The sequence below is a fragment of the Periplaneta americana genome, chromosome 17 (assembly GCF_040183065.1).
Source record: "Periplaneta americana isolate PAMFEO1 chromosome 17, P.americana_PAMFEO1_priV1, whole genome shotgun sequence".
NCBI classification, from domain to species: domain Eukaryota; kingdom Metazoa; phylum Arthropoda; class Insecta; order Blattodea; family Blattidae; genus Periplaneta; species Periplaneta americana.
This window is the reverse complement of record NC_091133.1, coordinates 85292759-85315702: the sequence shown is the minus strand read 5'-3', so window position 1 is coordinate 85315702 and position 22944 is coordinate 85292759. Positions and strand designations below refer to the sequence as shown.

The window sequence follows — 22944 nt, the reverse complement described above, 5'->3', positions numbered from 1 at the left end:
TCTTCTATTGTAATAGATATTAATTCTGCATTCCGATTTTCTAGTACCCGTATATTTATGTCAAAGAGAAATATTTCAGGGTTATTACAAATATGTAATAATGAATTTTATAGAACACAAACCATATGAATATGTGAATTATAATGTGGAATTTGTCATGCATTGTACAGAGATCGCGGATCAGCCATAATTTAAAAACGGGCTCAATGGGATGAAACGACTCTTTTGTTCCAACCTGATTTTGACATATCAATTAACTTCGTTAAAATCATGAATGCCACATATGGCGTCACGTTACAATGTGTCTATTTCACCTGCAACGTGGCGAATAACATAAAAGTGTAAGTTAAGACCATTATTACATTTGTAAATATTCCATTATTATACTATTTCGTTTATATGACGCCATTCCATTTTCGGCCAATGAAGTGTAATGAAATCTTGAATTCCAACCAATCACAGTCATACATCGCGATAATTTCTGCAGCTCGATTTATCACTATCAATTTATCGCATGGTCGTTCTTTTGTTTAATCAGTATCGCCAACTGTTTCCATGTAAATCGATGAGCATGAATCCATTGTACTAAATAAAGTGCGAAATCTTACTTCCACACCTGCATCTTCTAATTCCATGTTCATTGTATCTAAAGAAAGTGACACTCCTTCATAAAAAATTGTTCATTTAATTAGTTTAGTAATCAGGTTATTGTCAATTATACTATAAAATGTTTAAATCAAATTATTTCAGCACATAATGAAAACGTATTTCTGTTATAATAACAAGAGATAAGAGCAGTACATGTAATTACCATTTTTAAACCTGTATTTCTCTTTTCTCAATTCACATTACTGAATAACATTCAATTTCTTTATTGCAATAATCGTTATTCATCTATTTCCACTTCACAATGTCTGAATATGTTAAGTACAGGGGATGGGGGGATTTCCCCCCTGTTGGAACGTTATCCTCTCTCATAAATTCATATTAACATCCCTGTCAGGGATAACTTCTAAGTTATCCCCCCCTCACAAAACATAACTGTTTTAATGTAAGTATACTTTATAAAGTAGTATAGTATAAAGTAAGCAAAGAAAATAATATTGATGTATTATCATTACCGGCAAGCTGACAATAAAAAACTTAGAATTACACATCTTATCTTAAGCGTGCATTTGGATATAATTATTATTTTGAACAAGATGCAAGACAAGCAACTCAGTGCAACCAAGCGTTGAGCCGTATCGAATGAGGATAACAATAATTTTATGTGTGGTATTCTCTATCTAGGATTCTATCCCCACCTCATCAAAAATTTTAATTCGTACTCTGGTTAAGTATTCATAAATATACAATTATTAACAATTAGGGATATATTATTTACATTTTTATTTTATTCACGAAATAGTTCCAATAAATGTCACTCTTGTGACATACCTAGAGACAGTTTGTTATGTGGGTTTGCATCATATACAAAACGTATGTAGTTGCAAGACTACTAATCATATTATAAATCACATTGATGCTGTTGTTACTATTATTTTGTGAGGTTGCTAGCTTAGAACGTAAGACAACGACTTTTTTTTATAGGTATGCAGCGGTTATACAAATTTTTCACTCTTTTATAGTAAATATAAAGGAAAACTAATATCTGACGTTCTTCTAAATATGCTACTGGTCTTGGAAAAATAATTGAAACATTTTACTGAAAAACTGAACGACATATTTTATTTTGAAATACACAAATTTTTCAAAATATTTTTGTTAATGACTTAGAAACTAATCGACTCACAGAAATAAAACTTCCCCACAACATAATCTGTCACACCGTGATTAGGTCTATGTGAACAAAAGATCGAGGTTATAGCTTAAAAAAATGTAGAAAATAGAAATTTCACCCATCACCTCTCTTAATATTTCTTCTACTAATTTTTCAACGCTGCTATTGTTAATGTTGCTCATAACCTCTTCATAATTATTTAGGTAGTATGGTAATTTGTTCATGATCGACTTAGTTCTAAAATAATGAGGTTTTATTTTAGGATTTTTTGAGTTTCAGGAACTTGCAAGTAGGCCTACTGCGGATGGTTTTTTTTTATGAAAACGATTAGACTATACGCTTGTGAATTTCGAGTATCTGTAGGCTTTCTCCAACGATTTTGAGGCCTGCTAGTGAGATACCAGCAGAAATCAAATTATAAATTTATCTTGATACCCTTCGATACTTTCCCTTACTACTCCAACTACAACTACTAATACTGTCGCATTTCACGAGAAGATCCGAGCAAGGAATGCGAGTTTTTCCCCCCACTCTTATAACCTATTCCGAAATGGAACCGGCCGGCCATTAACTAAGCCTTGTTTGTCCCAGCCGACCAATGACACCACTTCCATCCACCTGCTCCTTCAAGAACGCCGAGTTACTGGTTTACCCTCTCCTCTTACCCCACAAGGACTGTACTCCCCTCCCAGGGATCTTCTCGTGAAATTTGGACAGTACTAATACAACACCTATGGTGGTAATCTATCAATGGTCCGTCACAGGAATTTGTAGAATAGAAAGACGAAAAAAGACCTCTGCGCATGTGGTGTGTGGGGAGACTAGGACCAATGACAGTTCTAGGGGAGGCATTGCTTGAACGAAGCGAGCTTGAAGGGAGGGGATCTATAGACATTAAGAAATCTGGCCATACTTTTTGTTAATACCATCTGCTACCACGAGCATCTTGCTCCTTAGTGGCCTCAAGCTGGTACTGCCCGCAATACACTCCGGCACAGATAGACTCCGCCCATTCACTTCGCCCACATGTGCAAACTTACTTCACAGATTCCTGGGACTGACCATATACAGTATATTAAAATAATTGGTAAATAGGTCTATGTTCATCTTTTATTTAAACTGAACTATCTCGAGATCTAATGGAGCTACGATAACATACTTGGGCTTAAAACACTCGGGACGTTACGTATTATCGATTGAGCCCAAATTTACTTGATTCGCTCAATTTGGACCAAAGTTATGGTTGAACATGTATTTGAGCGATGTTCCACCATGCACTAGAATAGTCAATTCTGAAATATTTAGACTTCAAATAAATAAATAAATAAATAAATAAATAAATACAGAATGACTATACAAATCCTGACTTTTTTTTCTTTCCAGAGGAATGGGTCGACCACAAGGAAGTAGAGGAACTGTGGGTAGAGGCCCCACTATAGAAGCGGATTGGATCCCTCAGAATGTATGTGCAGACATAGTAACATCTTGTCCTCCGACCCCATATAGGTCTGCCGATGGATCGTGCAACAATCGCCTGCATCCCTCGTCATGGGGCGTAGCGCTGCGTCCATTCAGGAGGACTTCACCACCCGACTACGCAGACGGTAATAAGCACCCATTAGGAGATTTATGTCTATTAGGTTACGTTCATTTTCGGCTCCACCTTCAAAATTTATCTAATGCCCATCAACAGAATGAGGCAAATGACCAACCGGCTTGGAGCTCACATAAGATTCTTTTCACAGACCCAAAATTTCCTTGCAAGGAAGTGCGCAGCGTACATTTTGTTTTTACTCCCCCTTTTCCTCATTGATTTGAATCGGGGATTTGTTTTTATTGTATTAAAAGTTCATAAACTCTACAAATAAGTCGAACGAGCTTGTGCGTTAGTCGACTAATGAAAACAGACTATTTCCTTACATTCAACTATGTTTATCTTTATTATAAAAATATCACTCTTTATTTTGACATTTCTATGACTTTTTCCTCACTCGTAACTTCCGACCAACATTTTCCTCTTTTAGTGTCATTTTTCCAGTTCATCACAATGCTGATTTTAACAAACTTAATTACAGCGTGAAAAAAATACGAACGAGAATAATTGTATGGATGAAGGTCAAAATAATATCGTTCTTTCCGATTTTCCCTTAATTTCATCACTCTTCTTTTGTAGTTTATTTTACGACGCTTTATCAACTGCAATGGTTATTTAGCGTCTGAATGATATGAAGGGTTCAGAACCATAGTGGGCCAAGCGCCATTTACTAAAACCGTAGAAAACAAAGTTTAAATGAAGTTATTACCATAATGGAAACATATAGCAAGTAATATAAAGTATACATATTAAAACTAAATGATATATCAATCTTCATTAAACTATGATATTCTCTTAACTTTAACCTTTAACTCTCCGTTTTTAATAAATGGCGCTTGGCCCACTATGGCTCTGAACCCTTCAATTTTCTCACTCCAAATCTTGTCCGTCTTTCATCGGCTCAGAAATTGGACGGAGTTATGCAATAGCAGACCAACTAACAAAAACCTGTTTTCGAGATATTGACCATTCAAGTAAGTCAGGTTATTTATTAAACATTTTATGCAAGAAGTATTGTAACTTTCATACTATTACAAAAAACAGTACAAATAACAATTTTAAAAATGCTAGCCGATTTTTAGTAAGTTAACATAGAACCAGCAATTGATTTAATAATGCAAAACAAAATAAATAAACTTTATGCAATATACGAATTTTGCTTATAAATGACAGCACAATGTAGGCATCATATTCTTGATTTTTCCGAGTTAAATAAGCCAGTCAACAAACAAATTTGTGCAAGAAAATACTGTATCCTTGATTTTTCTGGGAAGAGAAAAACCTAATTCAAATCATTCTTCTATTTATTTTTATGAGTAAATTTGAAAAAGTCATTAATCTGAGCTAAAAACACTGTATTCGTCGTCATAAATTGCGTCATTGAATTTATCTCAAATAGCCTACAGGAGGATAGTCTACTGATCAGTATTTTAAACGCATTTCAGGAGTGTCAGCACCACGAGTAGCATCGAATGGCGATCCTCTACCATCTGCACGAGAAATTAGCATTAAAGTCCACAGGCCAATGTACAGAGACGATCCAAACTTCACGGTGATGCTGGCCGTCTGGGGGCAGTTCATCGACCATGACATCACAGCCACGGCCCTAACCAAAGGCAAGGAAAACGTATCTCTAGGGATTTCTTTCTTGAGAATCTGAGACAACTGGAATTGTAACCGGATATCTGAGCCACAGCTGTAGACAATAATAACAATAATTTACAAGACTGGGTGTAGTGTAGCTCGGAATTCTGATCATTCGGTCTCCTGACAAAAAGCCACATTCTTTCGTATCCATTTTCTGTATAAATTAACTTGGAAGAATAACTGGTTAAATTCAGAATCCTATAAATTTGATTTTACGATCTTTTGATTTGTGTATTTTTAGATGAAAATTCACAGCTCAGTTCACCCGTCAAGTTAAATTCTCTCAAAACTCAGATTTAAGAGAGTTATGGATAGGCCCTGCGACACACTTACGTTTTTAGCGTGTGAACTATACTCCGATTCTGAAATCTGTAGAATTAAAATGTTAAATGTTATGTTTTATTTAACGACGCTCGCAACTGCAGAGGTTATATCAGCGTCGCCGATATACCGGAATTTTGCCCCGCAGGAGTTTTTTTACATGCCAGTAAATCTACTGACATGAGCCTGTCGCATTTAAGCACACTTAAATATCATCGACCTTGCCCGGGATCGAACCCGCAAACTCGGGCGTAGAAGGCCAGCGCTATAACTACGTCGACCAGGGCGACGAAGTCTGAAGAGTATAGGAGACTAAATAAGTCCTTTGCGCAAGTAGTGAATGGAGGGGGTAGTCCAATGACCACTCTGGGGGAAAGCATTGCTTGAAGACGATCGTCTAAAATGCCACACCTTCTACCACGAGCATCTTACCCCTTAGCGTCCGTGAGCAGATCGGCCCGCAATACACTCCCGCAGTGAAAGGCTCAGGATGCAGATATAAAATATGGGAAAAGTTGAGACGGTGTCGGGTGGAGTTCCCGGGTAGCTCAGTGGTAGAGCGCTGGTACGTTCAACCAGAGGTCCCGGGATTGATACCCGGCCCCGGAACAATTTTTCCCTTGAAATTATTCAAATCTGCTTTACAGGGAGCTTCACCTGAAAGACTAGATTTGCATAATATATACGTTACTGTGTACGTTAACAGAAAACCACAATTCCAAGTCACACAGAGATTGCGTGCACTCGTTGTGGGTCTCTGGAGTTTCGTCAGCCCACGCGAGTTGTGTGCATATAAAGGGAAAAGTTGAGACGGTGTCGGGTGGAGTTCCCGGGTAGCTCAGTGGTAGAGCGCTGGTACGTTCAACCAGAGGTCCCGGGATCGATACCCGGCCCCGGAACAATTTTTCCCTTGAAATTATTCAAATCTGCTTTACAGAGAGCTTCACCTGAAAGACTAGATTTGCATAAGATATAAAATACTTCGAGTAGGCGTCAATCTTAAGGAAGGAACTACTTTAGACTCCACCTACTCCTTGTTCTAACTACAGTAGGTTAACATGTCCCGCAGCAGAAAGCTTAAAATTATTTTAATAGTGAGGAGGGATAAATCGCAATATAGCGAACGCCAGTATGGGAAGTTATCCCCACCCACATGAAATGTGCATTCGACACAACACTCGCCTATCACGTAGAGCAGGCGTCTCAAGGCAAACGAATAAAAGTTGTTACAGAGAGCAACTGTAAATAACGTAGTCAGCTGAAGAGATAAGCGCAATACCCGAAGATAGCCGATCGTTGATTAATGTTACAAGCATGAGCGAACTAAGTTGTAACTGTCGCGGTAGAAATGCTACAAAGCTGCACTTTTGAATTGTACTGTCACAATAGACGGTTGTTTTCGGAAGGAATTTAAGTAGTTTGCAGTAATAATAATAATAATAATAATAATAATAATAATAATACATTTATTTTTTAATTATATACTATCAATGAGTAAAGAGAAGACATCTGAAGCATGAAGAACCATACATGTTCCGTAATTATTTAAGCACAAGGAACTGGCCACCTTACTCCATTATCTCCTGGCCAAGTTGTCTCATAAGTGGTGCCTTGTTGGTATCACTTGTGAGGTTCAGACCTGTCTTCGGACAGTTGACTAAACAATAACAATATTTTATTTCTAGTAAATGGTTTTTGATATCGCTCTTTTTTTAAGTTTATACTATATTTAATAAAATAAAATTCAATTAAATAATAATAATTAAATTACAATTAAATTTGTTGTTTGTTAAAGTAAGTATTCTTATGTTACGCTAATATTAATATATTAATTACAATAATAGTTAAATAATATGTTTCGTAATTTTTTCAATAATTAAAAATAACCTAAACATCTTAGAAATTCACAAACAATTATATTAAATTAGAACTATTCAAATCTTAAATCTGGTCTCAAATTCTTTCCTCAAGTCCTTCAGTACTACTTTACTATATTTGTTACACTGGTCTTGATTCAAATTAGGTAACAATTTTAGATTAATAAAATGGTAACAGTTACCCACTAAAACTTGCGACTCCCACAATTTTGCTTTCCCTATGAAAGCTTTTATTTCTTCATACATTTGCGGTAATAAGGACATTCTTTCCTCGGAGATGGACACAACATCGTAGCGGTTGCAGATGTCTATTCAAACGTTCGGTCAATGACATCATCCGGAAATACACGAACTGGTCCCGCATCTTGTTCCACTCTTACATTGAAAAAGAGAAAGAGGAGGAAATGCTCCGAGAAGGCCTTATTGAGACGTCTGACGTAGAGTGTCTGGTGAGCTAGTAGGGGAAAAGTGGAAGGGGTCGTGGGCGGAGCTTCTACATTCGCTATGTCATGTACTGTACAAATTTGACGGGACGAAACTGCGAGGGGAATAGGGTTCTTGCGGGATAAGAGGAGAAGGTAAGCTAGCGCCTCTGATGGAGCAAGTGGATGGGGTGATGTCACTGGCCCTGGGACAAATAAGGATCAGTCATTGGCCATTCGGTTCCATATCAGATATTGGTTGTTGTAGTAGTGGGGAAGGAGAGTCTCTCATTCCTTCATTGAATCTTCTCCTGAAACGCGAACAATACTGTTCATATTTCAGGAGAAGATCAGAGCAAGAAATGCGAGTGTTTCCCCCACTCTTATAACCAAATTCAACACGGAACCAGTCGACCAATGACTGAACCTTGTTTGTACCAACCGGTCATTGACTAAGCTTGTTTGTCCAGACCGCCAATGACACCACCCCCACCCCCATCCACTTGCTCCTTCAAAGGCACAGAGTTACTAGCGTACCCTCGGAGGGATTCTCTCATGAAATTTGTATAGTAATGGCAAGTAGCTACCGTAATACAAGGTTTTATAGGAGCAGAGGTGAACAGGGACGAATTTTTACTATTTTTTATTTATTTTTGCCAAAGAATAAATATAATTATTTGTTCATTCGTTACGAATAAAAAGAGAAACATTATTATTATTATTATTATTATTATTATTATTATTATTAGGTCTACTTGTATCACTAAGCGTAAAATGTTCATTGGTATCTCAACACAAGGACTTAGATTCTCGATCTTTCGTTTCTTATCGTTGCGCCCGAGGACAAGACACGGGGAAGAAAATGCCTCTTACATTAGCGAAGGGGAATTCAAACACAAAATTTTCTTCATTGTTCTATATAAGTCACACTTTAACACTTATACAGGATAAAAGTGAAATAACATTAGAGATTCAAAGGAGCGATAGAGTAGGCCTACTCTGAAATGAATAGCCTATTACATTTTGTGATTAAACGCACGGTTAATTAGAAAATTAAGTCTGAAGTTTCAGTAGTCCCGCAACATCGCCACTAACACGCTTTTCTCATGATACAGATGTAAGAGGTGAACGAACTCTGTGTGTCTCGCTACTGTCCGCATTTCACGAGAAGATCCGAGCAAGGAATGCAAGTTTTCCCCCCACTTTTACAACCTATCCCCAACATGGAACCGGCCGGGCATTGACTGAATCTTGTTTGTCCCAGCCGGCCAATGACATCACCCCCATCCACCTTCTTTTTCAAGAACGCTGAGTTACTCGTTTACTCTCTCCTCTTACCCCGCAAGGACTGTACTCCCCTCGCAGGGATCCTCGCGTGAAATTTGGACAGTAGATGAGCTGTTCTCTGGCGCTGTGTTGTAACCAACTTGTAGCGTGCAGAGGATTGAAATTAGAGGTTTTTAAAATTAAATTTACACGAAAACCGTCCACACTATTGGAATACCTCAGAGGGATAAATTATTCTTAATTAGTTTTCCTATCGATATGGACAAAAATCACGATTCTACTCGCAGTAGTCACCGAATAAGAGGTTGTTAAACACTTTTGCCTGAAAAAACTATTAACTTTTCACCAATATGATATTGTAGTTTTTTGTTACATATAGGCTACAACATGAGAAATTCTCTCTGAAAATTTTAAAAGCTATTTCACTTCCGCCCTGTATAATTACTGATTAACTTCGTAACTTCTTTACTGTGTTAATATGAGGAATTTACCTGACTGACTGGTTTCGAAGTGATATTCTTCATTGTCCGAAGCTCTTAATTTCAGGAGGTGACGGCAGTGCCATCTCATGCTGCGAGAGTGGGGCAAGTCATCCAGAATGCTTCCCTGTGCAACTGGCTGCCGGCGACCCCTACTTCCATCAGTTCAACTTGACTTGCATGGAATTTGTGCGCTCCGCATCGGCTCCAGCTTGCAATTTGGGTCAGTTGCCTGATCACACAACTTCCACTTACTCTGATATTCTTACAGTTCACTTAATATGAATCCGAGATCCGCGGGTTCAAAGACGATTCAAGACTACAAAGGCGATGTCCTAATATTACTTGGAAACTAGATTTATGGCACATCAAAGATCTCTAAGGTTATCCCTGTTTAACGTACTAATTTCCTTCGAATCGTAAGGTTTTACGCCCCACTCCACTGATCGCAAACATCATGCACAACACAATAAACATCCATCTAAACTCCGTTTCTGGAATCTGTAGAGTATAGGATACGAACCATGGGATAAATCGCAATATAGCGAACGCCAGTAGGGGAAGTTATCCCCACCCACATGAAATGTGCATTCGACACAACACTCTCCTATCACGTAGAGTGTCTGGTGAGCTAGTAAGGGAAAAGTGGAAGGGGTCGTGGGCGGAGCTTCTACGTTCGCTATATTGCGATTTGCCCGAACCATGTCCTACAAGTGGCGAGTGGAGGGGGGCCAGTCCAGTAAACTCTCTGGAGGAAAGCATTGTTTGAAGGGAGCGAGCGACTGCGGGGTTCATTTCTATCTGAACTCAACTGCATTTAAGATAAAATATTACCTATCACTTTCTGCCACGCGCATCTTACTCCTTAGCGGCCGCGAGCCAATGAAGCTCGCAACACACTTCCACACTGATGTGATGATAAATCGCCATGTCCATATGTTAGCGACTTAGTTGCACTTAGTTGCAATTGGCTCTCATCGTAACGGCACGGTGGAAAGCTGCTGTACCTAATTCTCCATTTTAGCGCGAAAGTTAATTATTTTTATTTGATTGCATATTAAGCGATTTAATTTATGTCTTTCGAGTAATAACTTAAGAAAAACTATAAATCAACATTATTATTATTATGATTATTATTATTATGATTATTATTATTATTATTATTCGCAACAGCAAAGTAGGTATAAAAATAAATTGTTACGAAACACGTAAAATGTAAATGCTTCTTAACACAATTTCTTTCATTATAGGTCCTAGGGAGCAGCTGAATCAAGTGAGTGCTTTCCTGGACGGATCTGTGGTATATGGACCGAATCTCAACATGACAACAGAGCTGCGCAGCATGCAGGGGGGACGACTGCGCATGTCCCTCACTCCCGACGGAAGGACCCTGCTTCCATATTCATCAGATCCGTCCGATGGATGCAATCAGGAACAAGAAAACGCCCGAGGAAGATATTGCTTTGCTTCAGGTACAAGGCATAAAGAGTTTACGATTAGACAGTTTTTGTCCCAAAATGATAATGGTTTCTTTATACAATGTCTGCCGAAATTCGGGCACCAGGGATGCATCGTGAGAATTCTAGATGAAAATGGAGACGAAAATTTATTGACAAAATCTCGTTCTAAGAATTTTCAATTGTACAATGCTGCAACACTGCACAACATAGAATGCTCTAGTAGTCTATGTTTACTGTGCTTTTTGTAACTAACAAGTAACAATATGATAAGAAATAGATAAATAATAATTTTTATGCTCGAACATGCCGAAATGTAGTAATTATACACCTGGTAGTAGCCCTTTAATGCACCTCATTAAAGTACACCTATTCATTATAATTCAGTTGTTCAGACAATGAGAACTCACCATTGTACGAGTACCATTATAAAACCGCAAGTATCGATTATTCTCGGATATGCAATCGAAAGACAATTAGCGAAAAGTCACGGAGGCTGGAAATCTAATACTGTCGCAGAAGGTTATGTTCTGTTACTATAATAATTAGCGTTAATTGTAAATAATATTCAAATAAATTCAATTTGCCATCTCGTTTTTCAATTCTAAATCAATTTCCAGGTTATATCAAGACTAATCTCCATGTTATTCTCTAGAATCTATCAAGGTCAATGATATTCGTGCCTCGGAAAAAATCAATACTTTCGCGCCTGTGCACATCTCACAATTCAGGTCAGTTCCGCTCCTCACTTACATAACCATAACATGAATACTTATGAATAATTTCAAGTTAGAAATATGGTCGAGCATAAAAAGTCGTATGAAACTTGCCTATAATGGTAATTAAGACGCTCGTATGAAAATTATGAAACTCGCTTGCGCTCGTTTCATAAACGAACATACTCGCGTCTTAATTACTACCATTACAGGCTCGTTGCATAATGTAGTAATTACACAGTTAAGTTATGAAAGTTCCTCTCGCAACCAGAATAGTTTGATTATTTATTTTTAAAACAGTATATTTACGGAAGCTACTTTAATACATTTCAGTCGTTTCTTTCCCTGTTTCTTAAACGAATGTAGGCCTAATTAGGTTGGCTTTATTGGGGCGGTCAAGGCTGGCAAACGGCTGTAGTACCACGAGAAGAAGAGAGAGAGGTTGGCTTTATAAATTTAAAACACTTAGGCCTATGTTATTTTTATGTCCTAGAGCTTATCTATTTATAATTTACAGTGAAAAGCATAATTTTAAATTTTTATTATGAGTAGCCTAATTATTATTCTGAATTTCGGACGTTTTTTTTATGAGAGACCATATTCCTTTTCGAGAAAATTTTTTGTGTTATTTTCTCTAAGGATCGCTAATAAAATAACGTTAATTTTCAAATAGGCTATATAATTAGATAATTTTTTATTTTTGTTCATATGAGATAATTTATAATTTCTTGTCAGTGCCATAAAGTAATAATGAAGGGAATTTTGAATACCTGAGTTAGTTTATGTTTGCTAGGTGACCCAAGGGCTAACGAGAACCTCCACTTGACTACCATGCATCTTCTGTGGGCAAGACAGCACAATCTTATCGCGGATAGACTGGCTGAACTGAATCCATCTTGGGATGATGAACGCGTTTTCCAAGAGGCCAGGCGCATTGTTGTGGCGCAGTTACAGCATATCACGTACTCAGAGTTTCTGCCAGTACTGCTAGGTTAGTGAAACTCGCTCTTGTATGCATATACAACTTGTTTTTTTGAAATATGCAGTAGTGGCAAAAAAACCGGACCGACCCTTGTAGCTGATACAAAAGAATCCTGTGCTGTGTATTGTATCAAACTGTGGTAATTTCAATATGAATAGTGAAGCCAGAGGAATGTACTGCTATTTAATGTAAAAATACGCAGTTATACAGGGACATCATTTTATTTTTACTAACATTTTTAATATTAACCTGGCTATACCTTCGGATTAATGATTCGGACCCGGAAACACCGTTTGCTACCCCCTTCCACGACTAGAGTTCAGTGATATTGGCTTAAATACAAACAAATCACTTTACTAGGTACAGGAGGGAAGAAAAGTAGTTCATCCATTTATATAAAGTAGGAAATATCGCGATTTTGAGTGTGATAATTTTCATTAGGTTTTGTTTAATCAAAATACAGTACAGTATTAACAATAAATGTTTTTACTCACGAACTGAGTTATCCATGCGAACGTATTCATTATGCAGAGTATATTATACTGTCTACAGCACATTAGCGTACGACATAGAGAATGAAGTTAAAATGAAAAATAATCATAATATGGATATTTAAACACATTTTTGAAAATTGTGGCCATTCATTTCGATACAGGCTTCAGTTCTTTTGTGCCTATTATCGCACTATAGACTATTGCATCTAATTCCAATTACCAGTTTCGTCCTTCATACTTAGTAACTCATGTTGAAATAATTCTGTACCTACTCTATAAAAGAGTACCTTAGTACTGTAAATTCAGTCTTCACTTCTGCCCGACCCGCACAGATAAAATTACTCAGACATGCTATCTACTGTCCGTCCTAGTGGTTATGTCGCAGGATCGTAGAAAGGGGAGGGATCACGTGATAGTTAATTACTTAACGAGGCCCTTTTACTTAAGTTATTTTAAACAGTTGCATAATATTACGTAGACTTCCAATTAATTCCTACCATAAATTAATGTTTTCAGGAAAGAGCTAAGAAAGCCCAGCCACTAGTCTTTACAGTGGAGCTAGCAGAAGCAGGTGGGGAAATCGGGATGCGACGTGGGCAAACGGACGACAGTACCTGTGCGAAAATATGATTCAATATTCGTTACTGGAAAATGCGAACATATTTCTGAAACGTACTATAATCTCTAACTCAGTACTGCGGCCTTGGTTCTGTGTGTGGGAAGGGGTGGGAGTGAAGTACATTCAAAAACTCAGGTACAATAAAAGTTGAAGTAAAAATAAAATGATGTCCCTGTATTTGCCGAATAGAGGTAAATATGTAATATTGATTCCAGATGAAAATAAAACTCTCAAAGTCTTTTCGTCTGTAAGTTTGAGGCACTGAAGGAAAAAAAAGACGGTAAGAATCGGACAAATGCAATAAATTTAATTGTTACAATTAATTATGCAAGATGGATGTGTTTTGTGACTAGAAAAATTTGAATCTGTGACTCTGAAATCAGCTACAAGGGTCGGTCTGGTTTTCTTTGCCACTACAGTGCATTATACTACGTTCCTACACTAACATGGATGATGATAAATAAAATAATAATGTCATCACGAAAAACAAATATTCCATCAATCTCTATTTCAATTAATCAACTTATATTTGCCTTCAACAATTAACTTTCTTTTTTCTTTAATGTATCACATCCCATTATTGTACATGTTTATTGTATTCAGAACCCTTGTGGTCACTCAAAATTCTTTGAGCTGATGTCTATAATTTAGAAATTTATTTATTATCCAGGAAAACTGGAAATAATCTATCTAATTTTACATTGTCCAATGTCTCTTTGTACCTTAGATTTATAATTTAATAATATTGTGACAGCGACGTGAGATTCGAACTCACGACCAGCGTCCCGCGAGAGAGCATATCGCGCGGGCTTCACGGGGAAAGGGGAAAGGGGCCTACACGCGAGGGGAGGCTGCGCGCGCAGCTGCTACTTAACGCAGTGAATGTGGAACGACCTTCCCGACTATTCCAGAAGTCCGTCGAAGTGGAGTTATCGAGATAATTCTCTACACACCTGTAGAAATTTCTCGCAACTATGATTTTGCTATAAAAGAAGAAGCGCCAGCGAACTCGAGCAGAGTTTTCAGTTATTCAGTCAGTGAGTAAGCCAGAGCAAGCAAGCCAGACTTGTGTGCCGGAGTTCGACTCGAGTGTGCGTCCGCATCTGCGTCAGCATCCGAAGGCCTGAGTTCGAGTGCAGTGGACCGCAGTTGGAGGGACCTGAGTTCGAGTGCAGTGGACCGCAGTTGGAGGGACCCGAGTTCGAGTACAGTGAACTGTCTCTGAAGGTCTGTGGTTCGAGATACTGTGAACTCGAGTGACTGAGATAGAAGAACTGTGAACTGAGAACTGGTAGTTCTGATTTGTAAATAGTACTGTGTAAATATTAGTTAAGATTAACAGTTCATTGTTGTGCGTAACAGTCCAAGTAAGTTGTCATTGTCGTCGGTGGAGTGCTATAACGAATACTGTGTTGAGTGAAGATCCAATTGTTGACGAGAGCGTTTAAGGTGGATTGTAGAAAGGAATTATTGTGGCGAATAAATTACATTGTTGTTACTAATAAAATTCACAATATTGTAGTTTCGCTAGATGTTTTTCCTCACACTCGTATAGAATGTGTTAAAATTAAATCTTGTTTCCATTCTTCTACATGATTATTCAAGTTACGTATATCCAATTACGTAAAAATTCCTATTCGGTAGAGGTAGGTAGGCTACTTTTATCCAGTTATTGACATAATAGTTTCATTTCGAATGCTTATATTGAAACATATTAATCCATGACATATTTTATAATAGCCTATGTGACTACTGATTACAGGAGACGAAATCATGGACCATTTAGACTTGAGTCCGCAGGCTTCTGGATACTTCCATGGATATAATTCATCAGTGGACGCCTCCATTGCCAACAGCTTCGCATCGTCTGCCTTCAGATTTGGGCATACGCTGTTACCGGTAAGTAAAAATATCCTTACCGAGTATATAACACAAAATTATATAGGGCCTATGTAAACGTAATCGTAAATAAAGTAGTAAGGTAAAGTTGCCTATTTCCGTGACACTTCTAATCCCGTGATACTTTTTTTAAATTGAATGTCAGTCAAAGCTTTGACGTTCGACCATAGCGCCAGACATCTTTCTCGAAAGATTGGATCTTTCGCCTACTTTTGAGTCATCGGTGAACTTCCAGCCCCGTGACATTCAGTGAAAAAAAAACGTATCACGGACTTAGGAGTATCACGGAATTAGGCACCTTTACCCTACCAGGGCACAAAGCGAAAAGCTTATAATAATAATAATAATAATAATAATAATAATAATAATAATAATAATAATAATAATAATATTTAGTTTTACTTATTTGTAACGCCGCTGCTATTATACATGATACTAATTCATTTTAAGACAAAGTTGAGTAAGAAGCAAATAAGATAGTTATTATTTTAAAAAGTAAAAACAAAGAAGCAGGGCATTCCTAGGTTACATAAAAAAATACCGGGCCGGCGCCCTGGCACGACTACATCCCTGTAGCAATAGTAAATTAAACCCAAAAAAATTAAGAATTGGAAAAATTTACGTTCCCTTGGTAACAGAAGGAACACCAACAACGTGAAACGAAATTAGTACGAGTGATTTTGATTCGTAAAATGTTCAACAAACTGTAATTAAATTGAATGGCTTCAAATTTGATTTTCTTAGGGCCTCATGAAGATGCTTGGAAATGGTACAGAAGAATATGTGGAACTACATAGAATGCTGTTCAACCCTTACAGTTTGTACACTCCTGGACGCCTTGATGATACACTCAGAGGGGCGTTGGACACTCAGGTTGAAAAGGTGGATCCCTACTTCACTAAGGAGGTAGTGTACACGACATTTTATTTACAATTATTAGTTCAATTATTCTAGAATTACTGAAATAGTTATGAAAATAGGTAGATTACTGATAAATCAGAGCATGTCTAGTTATATTCGTACATCTTCGATCTAGTTCTTGCTCTAAGTTTCTTGTTAGATCTTTGCTATTCTGCAGGTGCGCAAAAAATACTCGTACACCGTTTTATAAAATTAAATATTTTGTATTGCCAACGGTTACAAATCATTGAAAGGATAAATCAATAACATCGTGCAATCAGTACCATATAAAACAAAAATTTGTGTTTCTTGGTTATAAAGACATAAAAATACTGTATGATAAATGTTTCATGGCTGAAAAATAAATATTCATACAGTACATAGATTTCCATTAAGGTATTTACACTATAATAGTACATTATGCAACGAGCCTATAATGATAGTAATTAAGACGCGAGGATGTTTATGAAACGAGCGCAAATTATTCGTAAGTATTCATGTTATTCTTATGTGACTGGGGAGCGAACTGACCTTGTGCAATCTCGTAAATTGTGAGATGTGCGCAGACGCGTAATATTGATTTTTTTCCGGGCAACGAATGTCGACGATCTTAATATAATTTAGAGAGTAAGATAAACGTTAAACTTGATATAATCTTGAAGTTGAATTCGACATTGAAAAGCGACAAATTGAATTTATTTGAATATTATTTACAATTAACGCTAATTATTATAGTAACAGAACATAACCTTCTGCGACAGTATTGGATTTCCAGCCTGCGTGACGTTTTGCTAGTTGTCTTTCGATTGCATATCCGAGAATAATCGAAAACCTAAACTTTAATGAATAGGTGTACTTTAATGACATGCATTAAAGGACTGCTACCAGGTGCATAATTACTACATTTCGGCATGGTCGAGCATAAAATTAGTTTCAACCTTTCGTATTAAGACCATTCATATGGATTACGGCTCGTATCCATCTAGCCGCTCATCTTCTTAAGGCAATAGCTTTGATTGGCCTGAATATCTTCGATATTTTATCCTACACTCTGAAATATGTAGTGTAATGTACTACAAGCTTAGAGTAACTTAAATTACAGATTTAGGCTATGTTCCGGTAACTTACATTTAGCAAGTAGAAAGATCTCGTCGCCTTGGAAGAAGACCGTTACATTTCAAAATGTGTTGATTTTCAGAAGAAGCATTTTAAAAATTAGGCGTTACATAAACACTGATATCTCAGTCCAAAAAGTAAATACTAGAAAACGGTTTTATGTGGGAAATGAAGATACTATGCACCACATTAGGCCTTATTCCTTGAGTATTATGATAATAATAAATCTTTTGTATTAGGATGGTCTTTCTCCAGTAATTGGGAGGTCATTTTAGGTGAATGAAAGACAAAACTTTCATTAGTAGAGTGTTTTTTTTTTTTTTTTTTTTTTTTTTTTGCAGACAGTCAAAGAGTTTAATTTGTGACGGTTTTCCACGTAAAAATTTATAACTTTGACAGTTAAAATTTATGGAAAAATAAAAAATGGTTATTTTTGAGTTGTGACGGTCTTCTGCCAAAATTATCTTTAATAGACTGTAAAACTTCAGTGATTCTACTCCCTAAAATATGATAAAATTAGACTGATTTCAATCTCGTATATTAAGCACTCATATCACGAGCCGCCACTGCCTTTCCCCCTCCATTACATACATCGCCGAATAGCTACTGTTCTCGAACCAGAAGATTAACCGTGAAAGGAATGTGCTTAGTATTGCATCATCTATTGGAGCGAAGTAGATAGATAATATTACCGTTATAGCGTTTAAAAAACATGCGCTCTCCTGCATATGTTATTTCCTGTATGGAGGGATTAAAAGACCAGGAAATTAACCGTGATCTAATTTTGTAACTAGGGTAGTATAAATATGTGTGTGTCAGTGTTATCGTTTGTGCTTTGAGAGTTAGACAATGGAGATGCGTGTACCCACGTGTGTGACCTTATGACATCTTATGACATCAACATAGCATTACCCCGCTGAGACTTTCTCCTGGTTGGAGTCTCTGCCGGATGAGACGAAGCGGGATAATGCTGTGAATGAATGTTGATTTCATAAGATGTCATAAGGTCACACACGTGGGTACTCTCATCTCTATTGGCTAGCTCTCACAGCACAAACCATAACATTGATACAGACATATTGATACTACCCTAGTTACAAAATTAGATCACATTTAATCTCCTGGTCTTTTAATCTCTTCATACAGGAAATAACATATGCAGGAGAGCGCATGGTTTTTAAACTGGCGTTATAACGGTAATATTATTTATCTACTTCGTTCCAATAGATGAGGCAATAGTAAGCACATTCCTTTCACGGTTGATCTCCTGGTTGGAGAACAGTACAGTACATATTAGACCAGTCAGACTTCAGATGCATAGAAACAATTGTTCTTCCTCTGACACATATCGTCAAGTGAGATGTACTGCCTGATAATAGATGTGCATATCAGCCAGAACCTCAATCAGAGGATATAAACCATAAAGATGGCAAAATGGAGTGAGCGAGTTTTGGGATCATACTCTCCAACTACAAAGAGGTTCTGACATGTTTTGCAGCTAACTGAGCATCTGTTCGAACAAGCAACCTCCTCCGCTGCAACCGGCACGACGCCCTGCGGACTGGACTTGGTGTCGCTGAACATCCAGAGGGGCAGGGATCACGGCCTGCCCGGATACACCGCCTGGAGAGAACGGTGCGGGCTGTCTCGTCCAAGAAATTTCAGCGATATGATCGACTACGTCGATAGAGCCTCCCTATGGAGGATGGCCGAACTCTACAGGTAAGCTCTCGTAACTTGGTGCATCTCTGCAATAAACACGTTATCTTTTTTCTCTTCCTCGTTTATATTCTTGTTTACTTTATTTTTAAGCTTACACTCCTTCTTATTCTTTTTTTGCTGTCTTTTCTTCCAGTTGTCTCCTTGTTCACATTTTCTCGATTTTATTCGTTTCGCCTTCTTTTTTTCTCACTTTCTTCCGCGTTCTTCTCTATGTAGTTCTTATACTTTTCCTACCTCTTGTACATTTTGCTCTTCTTTTCCTTTCTTTCTCCTCTTCCTTGTTGTTCACAGTTTCTTCTACTTTTCGTTCTTGTTCACTTTGCTCACTTTCTCCCCATTATTCTTGTTCATTTTGCTCCCCTCCTCTTTTTTTTCGTTGTTCTTATTGACTTTACTCTTTTTCTCAACTTCTTCTTCCAACAATTGAAGGGTTCAGAGCCATAGTGGGCCAAGCGCCATTTATTATAAACGGAGAAAGCAAGGATTAAAGTTAGTAGTAGTAGTAGTAGTAGTAGTAGTAGTAGTAGTAGTAGTAGTAGTTGTAGTAGTATTAGTAGTAGTAGTAGTAGTAGTAGTAGTAGTAGTAGTAGTAGTAGTAGTAGTAGTAGTAGGGTTTAAGAAGGACGCGTCAGCTACTATGGCTATTTGCGCCCTTATCTAAAATTCTTAATATAACAAAGAGGTTAAAGTTAAATGAATACTATAGTTTAATGAAGTTTGACATATCATTTAGTTTTAATGTGTATACTTTATATTACTTGTTACATGTTTCCATTGAATTATGGTAATAACTTCATTTTAACCATTGTTTTCTACGGTTTTAGTAAATGGCGCTTGGCCCACTATGGTTCTGAACCCTTCAATTGCAGTTTGGTAAAAAAAATTTAAGTTTTTCTTTCTTTCTCAAAAATTATGTCAACTCTACTTATGAAGTTTAGGATCTCACCGCCTCATTTTTATTTTTATTAGAATGACAGAAGAGTTAAGATGTTTATTTCATATGTCTGACAATAGAAGCTTTAGTGCCAAGATTTTTACAGATCTGTGGAGGACATAGATCTGTACACTGGAGCGCTAGCCGAAAAACCACTGAATGGAGGTTTTCTGGGCCCCACTATCACATGTCTGCTAACAGATCAGTTCACCAGGCTTAAGAAAGGAGACAGGTTCTGGTATGAAACACCAGAGGCACCACAAGCATTCACGACTGGTAAGTTGCCAACAGTTGAATATTCATTTTACTTTCACTTCATAATAATAATAATAATAATAATAATAATAATAATAATAATAATCCGTCGCATGACAGCTCATAAAGGGCCAAAGCCAACCAGTCGACCTCTGGACTCAAGTTCACATGCCACAGCAGAGGTAGATGATCATTCAACCAGTACGGGGGTAACATTTTGTCAGCTCGATGATTTCCCCAGCCGTTACAGCTGGGCTACGAAAGCGAATTTCACTACTTACAGACCGATTATTTAGTCCTGATAGCTCAGCGACGGCAAAGAGGGGAAGTAATAGGAGTGGGGAGAGTTCCGGAGTAGAGATAAGGGCGAGCGGTCGGTAAAGGAATGCAGTAGAACTTAATTGTACTGGATACATACCGCTATACCGCACGCATGACATCCGATCGCTCCCAAGGCAAGCGAGTAAATAACCCAAACATCCCTTGGCGTAACTTAATGGACTCGCCTGACCTAGGCGCAGATCGCCGGCGACTGTCAGGACTAAATAATCGTATTGTACTGTAGCTTCTCAAATTCATCACTATTCTATATGGGTATCGGTTTCACACACTGGCCGAAATTATACGAGAAAGTTTCTTCTCCCATGAGAACTCGAACAACAGTCATTCCGTACCGCTAGTCAAAGGCATGACGCTTTATACCACACAGCTATAGGTGTGGGACTTGGTTTTATTGAATGATAAGTCAATAATGTCAGAATGGAGAAGTTATACGTGTCTCTGTTCGTACGAAGTGAGGTTCTTGAATTTTATTCCAATTTATGAATGAGGTGTTACTCTTCGTCTACACTCTATACCAGATGTCTTTGGAGCAGATATAAACAACGGAATGAAATGCAAGAGAGCGCGGTTCATACGATATTAAATGTCTGTGTATGAATTAAGTGACCGACTACGTTCATATAACGAAAAGTGAAAATTGAAGTAATGTGTCTTTGAACATACCTTCTTGCATCAGTCACTAGTTGTACTGCTGTCGTCTGCTCATACACCGCACAGATGCTAGACGCAATAGAACTGTAGTAGTGGACGTGTCTCTGAATACCGTCTGCAACCAGGATATGCACGCGCTAGTGTCTACAACGCTTTCAGCTAAGTAATGACTCGACAACCAATGGGAGCGCAGTGATTACGTGAGATGCATCGAGACCCTTGTTATGGTCTGCTCCAAAGACATCTGATATAGAGTGTAGAACACTGTATGCTGACGTAGAGATATAGTATGTTTATATGACAAATTAAGATAAGTTGAAGTATTTGAGGATATAATTTCTAGATATTTTTCTATTTTCAAATTCACAACTTCTCCACTCCGTGTGCGTGATCGTCCTCAGGAAAAGCAGACCGATTCACGTCCAAGATAGGATTCATTGTGGTAGTGGTTCACTGGTCGGCTGGAATGTGCTTCTGCATCAATGTGAGCAATTTTTCGGAAAAAAAAAAAAAAAGGAGACTCATGCTTGTTATTTTCAAATATCTTTCGCTCGGAAACCATTGAGAATAAGACATATGCTCATATGTTTTTCCTTTAGAATCGCCCATACTATCAACCCTCAACGTATGTTCCTTTCCTCCTGAGTCACTCTGTATATACAACAGACTAGTGATCGACATTTCTGCCAACAAGTTTTTGTTTACATTATGTACCATGGAGGTTGCAATGTCAATGCTGTAGTTTTAGTTGTGTTATTCGGCTCCTTGTATTGTACTACCAAGGGCAGAGAACACACCGGAAAAGTACAGTGATAAGTTTCATCACGTATACTTCAATTCCATACTTGACTTCTATTACCACTCCCATTTTGTGATTAAATTATTGACTTCGAGGTAAAAACTTGGAGTCACTATACTGTATGTCTAATTTCTAGTTTTAAAATGTTGCGTCTGTTGGACGATCCAGAAGACGTTGGATGGATGACTTTGATTGGTGGGGACGGAACGGACTTTAAAATCCAAACCTTGTATGATGATGATGATGTTACGTTCATGTTAACATATTATGAATGCTGGCAGGTTCCTAGTTTCCATATCAACATTATACAGAGACATCATTTTATTTTTACTAGCATTTCCAATATTAACCTGGCTATACCTTTGCTACCCCTTCCACGACTGGCGTTCGATGATACTGGCGTAAAATACAAACAAATCACGTTACTAGGTATAGGAGGGGAGAAAAGTAGTTCATCCATTTACGTAAACTAGGAAATATCGCGATTTTGAGTTTGATGATTTTCATTGGGTTTTTGTTTAATCAAAATACAGTACAGTGTTAACAATAAGTGTTTTTACTCACGAACTGAGCTATTCATGCGAACGTATTCATTATGCAGTGTATATTGTACTGCCTACAGCACATTAGCGTACAATCTAGAGAATGAAG

General features: G+C 37.6%; 1 protein-coding gene across 3 annotated transcripts in view; it reads left to right on the top strand.

Annotated features, from left to right (window-relative positions):
* Positions 1-22944, top strand: part of cd (cardinal) — a 39413-nt gene that overhangs the window by 9942 nt on the left and 6527 nt on the right. For all 3 annotated transcript variants that reach the window (XM_069815584.1, XM_069815585.1, XM_069815583.1), the window contains exons 5-13: positions 3164-3384; positions 4820-4990; positions 9475-9630; positions 10658-10879; positions 12374-12571; positions 15438-15574; positions 16319-16480; positions 19089-19312; positions 20353-20522. In XM_069815584.1, coding sequence (XP_069671685.1) covers positions 3164-3384; positions 4820-4990; positions 9475-9630; positions 10658-10879; positions 12374-12571; positions 15438-15574; positions 16319-16480; positions 19089-19312; positions 20353-20522 — 1661 coding nt within the window. The remainder of the gene's footprint in view (positions 1-3163; positions 3385-4819; positions 4991-9474; positions 9631-10657; positions 10880-12373; positions 12572-15437; positions 15575-16318; positions 16481-19088; positions 19313-20352; positions 20523-22944) is intronic.